Source organism: Propithecus coquereli, unplaced genomic scaffold (assembly GCF_000956105.1).
Source record: "Propithecus coquereli isolate 6110/MARCELLA unplaced genomic scaffold, Pcoq_1.0 Scaffold162, whole genome shotgun sequence".
NCBI classification, from domain to species: domain Eukaryota; kingdom Metazoa; phylum Chordata; class Mammalia; order Primates; family Indriidae; genus Propithecus; species Propithecus coquereli.
The window spans coordinates 143,804-150,676 of record NW_012140747.1 but is presented as its reverse complement, the minus strand read 5'-3'; the positions used below and the strand labels follow the sequence as shown (position 1 = coordinate 150,676).

At 39.8% G+C, this 6,873-nt stretch overlaps 1 protein-coding gene across 2 annotated transcripts in view; it reads left to right on the top strand.

Annotated features, from left to right (window-relative positions):
- Positions 1-6,873, top strand: part of LNX1 (ligand of numb-protein X 1, E3 ubiquitin protein ligase) — a 108,539-nt gene extending 101,666 nt beyond the window's left edge. For both annotated transcript variants that reach the window (XM_012641117.1, XM_012641118.1), the window contains 2 exons: positions 6,205-6,363; positions 6,714-6,873. In XM_012641117.1, the coding sequence (XP_012496571.1) occupies positions 6,205-6,363; positions 6,714-6,849 (295 nt within the window). In that variant the 3' untranslated portion in view covers positions 6,850-6,873. The remainder of the gene's footprint in view (positions 1-6,204; positions 6,364-6,713) is intronic.

Sequence of the window (6,873 nt, the reverse complement as noted above, 5' to 3'; positions counted from 1 at the left end):
ACCTTAGATATCCTGAAAGGCACACACTTTGGGAACCACACTTTGGAGGAAAGTCTAAGATGAAGATGGATTTGGGCAGGATAGATGCAGATGGTGCCGTACAGGAGCTCAGTGAAGTATTGGGGTCCACTGAGACGGGGGCTGAGGGAAGGGGAGCCCTTGAAGGACACGGAGAAAGAACAGAGAAATACCCACTGGATCTGGCCTAGTAGGTGGCCAGGGGCTGGCGCAGCGGTTTTGTGAAGATGCAGAGGGGAAGGAGTGGATGCAGGGAGCTGTCGGGGAAACTGTCAGGAAGAGATAGTAAGTCCTTAGCAGGGAGTGACAAGAGTGGGGAGGTGGGAAGAGTGCTGTTTTCAAAAGAGCCAGTATTTCGGTCACCTTCTATGGCCTCAGCCCAAATTTGTCATCTCCTAAACGCCTCCCCCTTTGCAATTATATTTCAAAGTCAGATATTCTGAGTACAGACTTCTAGCCCACAGACCCTTCTGGCCCACAGACCCTTCTACTTTTCACTCAGCCGTTCCTTCTGTCCTCACCTGCTCACGCCTTTACAGTCCATGGGCAATCACGTCAATCTTTTTTTTTTTTCCTTTTAAGAATCATATTTTCTACTTTATTACTGCATTGCCCTACTGGCCTGGCCTGGCCTGGCAAAAACACAGCCCCCAGCGTTATCCAATTGCGTCCATTTCCCCCAAGCCCACAGGAAGGTCTCAGCACGCTGCTGCTGAAAATCAGATAACTGACATCCTTTAAGTTCGTGGTCACCTTCAGGTGGGCCCACGGGGCTGGCCCGGATCTGTTCCAGCATTCCGCTCTGATCCTCACCCCCGGTCTTTCCAGATCAGGTCCTGGGTGCCCCGTGCCAGCAGATGTTTCATTCCATCTGGGCTGAACGCCTGCTTTTGGCTCGGTGGTTGGGAAAGGGCCCGTAGAGATGACATCGAGTCCGCGACCTGAATAGCAGGAAGTCGCCAGCCATGTGAAGCGTGCCAGGGAGCACAGCTAACACAAGAGCCCCAAGGTGGGAACAACGTTGGCACAGCCCTGGAATAGCAGAAAGGACTGTGTGTCTAGAACTTGCGAGTGAGGGGGAGAGAGGTGCCCTCTTGGGCAGGGAGGAAGCTGACCAGGGACTCTTCAGTATTCCGAGGTGAAGCTGGTCGCCAAAACCCGCAAGCAGCCCTTCCCTGCACGGTGTCACTCTGGAGCTCAGTCTGGAATGTCTTCCGTGCACCAGTTATGTTCTCCAGTTCTCTCCATCAAGCAGTGATGGCTGGCTCTTCCCTCTGAGTAACTCACTAAAGAACAGCCAGCACGCCCTTGGGCACTGGCGCGGTCTTTTAAAACTAGTACAGCCCAGTTCTCACCTAAAATTAACATAATTAAGAGAACTTGCCAAGGAAGTATGAAACATAAGTTTCGTTTATACAATATGAACAACTATAGATATTCTGGCTTTCTTTGCCTTTTTAAACCAGTGGAGCACAGGGGGAACACGCGGTCAGATTAGGGAGTGGATCTTGTCCTGGTTTCGCAGCTCACTGCTTTCTGCCACGACTTGGATTTCACAGGATACTTGAACTCTCGATTTGCTTCAGAGAGAATCCAGTTTGAGATAGTGTACGTAACCTGGAATTATATATGGCGGGTGCCAAGGAAACGTGGAAACCAGAGAATAAACAAAGGAAACCTACTTGGATGGTGGTTTTTCTTAAGAATACTTCAAAATATTTTATAAAGGAAAAGTTTCATTACAGATAGATTGGCATGCCACACTTGAATAGAATTTCAAGAATAAGAGGCTATAAAAGTATATAATGGAAAAACCACTAGAAGAGAAACTTAAGATGTCATTTCTAGTTCTGGCCCTGTCACCGATTAGCTGAAGCACATGTTACTTCATCTTTCTGTTCTGCTGCTGCTGCTTGGGATAAGTCTCTTTTAGTTAATATTCTATTTTCTATTAAATTTCAAAAATTCCAGGTTGTCTTTGCCTGAAATACTTTGCCACGCTTCACATGGGTGGCTACTTCTTGCTGTTCAGGTCGTGGACTCGATGTCTTTTATTTAGAGGTGTCTCCTAACCACCTAGCCCAAAGCAGGCATTCGGTCCAGATGGAATCGGGAATCTGTTGGGATGGGGCACCAAGGACACGATCTGGAAAGATCAGAGCTGAGGATCGGAGTGGGAAGCTTGCAAGGGAGATTTAGGGGTAGCAATTGGTAATGACGCAGGTAAGGACCGTGAGGATAAGAAATACTATAAAGAGATTTACCCAAGAGAATTTTTAATTTATCTTATCTTCCAGTTGAGGCAGAATCTTAGTCCAGAACTTTCTTCTTTTTATTATTTTTCTTAGAGATAGTCTCACTCTGTTGCCCAGGCTGGAGTATAGTGGCGAGATCATAGCTCACTATGACCTCTAACTCCTGGGCTCAAGCGATCCTCCTGCCTCAGCCTCCTGAGTAGCTGGGACTACAGACATATATGCCACTGCATCTCGCTAATTTTTAAAAAATATTTTTGTAGAGACAGGCTTGCCATGTTGCCCCAGTTAGTTTCGAACTCCTGGGCTCAGGCGATCCTCCCTTCTCGGCCTCCCAAAGTGCTAGGATTATAGGTGTGAGCCATTGCACCCAGCCAAAACTTTCTTCTTTAACTCTTTTAAAAGAAATATGTAATATTTCTGTTGCATATTTTACATCTTCAAAAATTGTCTAGAGCAATGGGCAACAGACTAGTGCTGATCCACAAACTGTGTGTTGTTGGTCTGCAGTAAGGAATAGAAATTGAGATTATTTAGAAAATTTTATAGCAATTTGACATTGCTTCATCATTCAAGCATATGATGAGTAAACTCATCTAGTTGAACAGGATGTTGTTGAATTTGCGTGGTGAGTGTTATGTTGTGTGAGCTGCATATGTCTTAGGCACAATAGGACTCCCGTTATAACCCATGATATTTTAAGGGTAACTTTTTAGCTGTAACCAAAATATGTATAAAAATCTGAGAGACTGTTAAGATTTCTTTTTAAAGGTTATTTTTATGATCATTTAAATTTTTAATCAAACCTGCTTTAAACATGTAGTTTAACATTATTAGCTAAATTAGGGAAGTAAATATCCTATTTCTGGATGGTGAATCAAGTTTCGCTGGATTTTTGTCAAGACATACCTTTTCTGAAAACAATCGAAATTTCGAAAAAGTATTTTTTAAAAACATGAAGTTCATGCCTCTTTTACTCACCTATGAAGCTTAGTTTTGCAGCTGTTGAAGTAGTAATTCTTTTTCCTTTTATGTTCTTGATTATATTTTTAGGTGCAATAAAAAGTGGGTTATTTTTGTATGCCTTTTTAGATTTCATTTTTCTAGAAATTCATTTTTTAAGTATTAGTCTGCACTAAACTGGAAATACAAAAATAAAAGGTGGTCCTTCACCACAGACTGAGAGCCATCTGATCTAGAAGCTGCAGTAAATGCTAAGTTAATCACAGTAGGAAGCTCTGAATGACTCGCTGGAATCTATTAAGTTAATGGTAATGGTTACGTGCAAATCAGGGCCAAGAAGTTAAGCCTTTCTGAACACAGGACTTAGCAAAATAATAAGGGACCATTTGTAAAAGGACTAATACTGGTTATAATTTTCTGCTTTCATGAAGAGTTCAAAACATCCTACACATGCACTGTCTTTCCAACCTCTGCTATTCTAACACCATTTATAATAGCAATGAGAAGTTTTAAAGAATTCAAATAAGGAAGAAATAGGATCTTATGACTGGCTTTGGTTGATGCCCTCATTTTATTTTCTAATGCTAAACAGTGTTTTTCTCAAGGAAAAGAGGCTATGCTATAGTCTTCTTAGTATTCCCCAGACCTAGCTCAAGGTCAGGCAGTGTTTCCAAGTGTTTACTGAAACTGGCATGTAAGGGGATATATGGAAAGTTTAGAAAAACTTTAGCTTCTTGACAGCTCGAGACTTCACCATTCTTAAGGTACCCGTAATTTTCTTACAGGGAAAAATTACCAAACTCCCTGCTATTCCTTATGCCATGCCAGATCGTCTTTGATTAGGCCTCAATTTAGAGAAACGAGTTCAGAATAGGAAAAAAGCTCACATTTACGTTGAGTTTAAAGTCACTTAATATCCCAGAGGTCACTGATCAAAAACAGCTGCCCCATTTCCCAGTGGGGAGTGAAATAATTCAGCTTAAGAAAAAAAAAGTCCATCAGTCCCAATGAACCAAGGTCTGACTTTGAAAGGGTTTAACATACTGAGTTCTCAATGCTACAGTCGAGTTACTCAACACAACTAGAGGAAAACACTCTAAATGAAATAAAACTGGTGGCATATCTACTTGCATGGATGCCACAGGAGGGCAGGGGTGGTGGTTTTGGTCACCGATGCATCCTAAGTGCCTGGTGCACGGTGTACACTCGCTAAACATCTGCTGGAAGATAATCCACGCAGATACCTCTCCTCAGTATCAAGAGGCCAGGAAAATAGACATACTTGTGACTCTTATTAGGTAAAAAATTTTATACTGGCACATGTCAAGTTTTAGATAGTTATGTTCATAGCTTGCCCATGTGAAATAAAATACCCAGTAAGAGTCAATTTAAGGTGTAAGATACTTAATGAAAAAAATACAATGGTCAAAAGAATGAGACGCACCAACAGTTTCAAGTATTGCTTTATGTACTCGTTTACGTTAATATACTTGAAAGACTCACAACTAGGAAATGTTTAGATAGCTATCTGGTCATGACCTTGGATATTCATCATCTGATTCTTTACCTCCTTTCTCCAAAAGATGGGGCACACAGCCTCCCAGAGGTAATGTAATGCTTTGGTGTTTAAGGAAAAGCCAATTGATTACCTATTTTGTACATGAGCATTTGTACATTTTACTATTATGTAAAATGTGGTACCTGACATACCACAGCTCCTAGCAGACGAATTTACTACTGGCATCAAGATGTACTGTGAAATACAGCAGATAAATATTTTACGGTAAAAATGGGTTTTTTTTAAATCTAATTGATACTCTTCAGCTATCCTTCCAGTGAAAGAATGTTATAAATGATGTATATGTATGCCAACATACACAAAATTGGGTAGAGCTGAACTTTAGCACTACATTTTAAAGGTATGCGCCAAACAAACCCTAAAGTTGTATTTCAAGTGAGAGTCAGCAACATCATGAAAAAAGTTACATTACATTGATTAGCAGGGCCAGTAACAAATGCAATGGCCAACTTCATCACTTAACATTTTACAAGAGACTTTTTATTGGTTTTAAAAACAGTTAAAGAATATTTTAAGGTACAGTTTATAAACAAAACAGCCATATCTTGATTTTTACCAACATGAAAATGCTCGTTTCCTTTCAGACTAGCCCCTGGACCACAGCTACACACATGGTGGTCAAGGGGTAAAATCCAGCTCCCGACACACCTGTGGTAACTGCTACCTGCACCTTCGTGAACACTGATTCTGTGGCCACAGAATCAGAGAATTTCTTCAATCTCATTTTGGACTTTAGTTGAGGATTCTACTCGTTTACAGAACTGTGGTCTTTCCTTCTCCCATTCCTTTTATAACTTCCTACCTCGTTTACTGCCAATTTGGTTTTCCTCCTATCTGAATTGCAAGCTTTAAATGTACCTCAATTTCCATTCCTTTTATGCCTGCATGCTTCTCTATAACTTATCAAAATGTAGAACTAGCTATAAACTACTACTATTCAAAGGTCAGTAAAACTTCCACAAATTAATTAGGGTTAGATTTAAATTTCTTCATCGAGATCATTTATTCAAAGGATTTTTGCCTTCATTAAAATTATTTGTCTACAAGTAAAATATCCATAAGTGTGTTTGAATTTGGTTCATCAGTAAGGATTTATGCATATCCAACTTTTCTCCTCATACAAAAGAGTATTAAGTTGTCTTTAAGCCAAAATTCTTTCCCAGTAGATTTTTTTTAAAGGCTTTTCAGCTATGGGAAACAGATTTAATTACAAAGTCCGCTAATAGCACTGAAGGTCACCAAGCTATGATACGATTTTGAATGGAACCTATCCAGTGCTATTTAACCTTAAAAAAAAAAAAAAGCCAATAAAAGGAATGGGAGATGAATCACAATAATTATTCACTGATAGTTAAACTGTGCAAATACACCGATTACGTTCTATTTCAGGTACTTGTATAACTGTAAAGATGTTACATTACGAAGAAACACAGCTGGAAGTCTGGGCTTCTGCATTGTAGGAGGTTATGAAGAATACAATGGGAACAAACCTTTTTTTATCAAATCCATTGTGGAAGGAACACCAGCATACAATGATGGAAGAATTAGGTAATAATGACTACTTAACAAAAAATTTATATTCAATATTTTATCTTACAAAAATTTGGCTCCATTTGAAATAAGGCATGTGTTTATTATACTTTTGTCAATTTCTAAGAAATCCAAAACAGTTACACATACTCTTGGTCTCAGTGCGAACTTCCTATACTTTTAGCATCTCTTCTAACACAAGATGAATGGATAGTGAGTTTGCAGAATTTGAGGAGAGAGAAAATATCTAAATTAGAAGTAATGTAATTTAAATGGATGGATGTAGCAAACACTGATATCACCAAAATAAACTTGCATTGATTTCGGCTATGGATTAAAATATTAATCATCATCTTTTGTTTTTTTAGATGTGGTGATATTCTTCTGGCTGTCAACGGGAGAAGTACCTCAGGAATGATACATGCTAGCTTGGCAAGGATGCTGAAAGAACTGAAAGGAAGAATAACTCTCACTATTGTTTCTTGGCCTGGCACTTTTTTATAGAAGCAATGATGGATCAGAAAAACA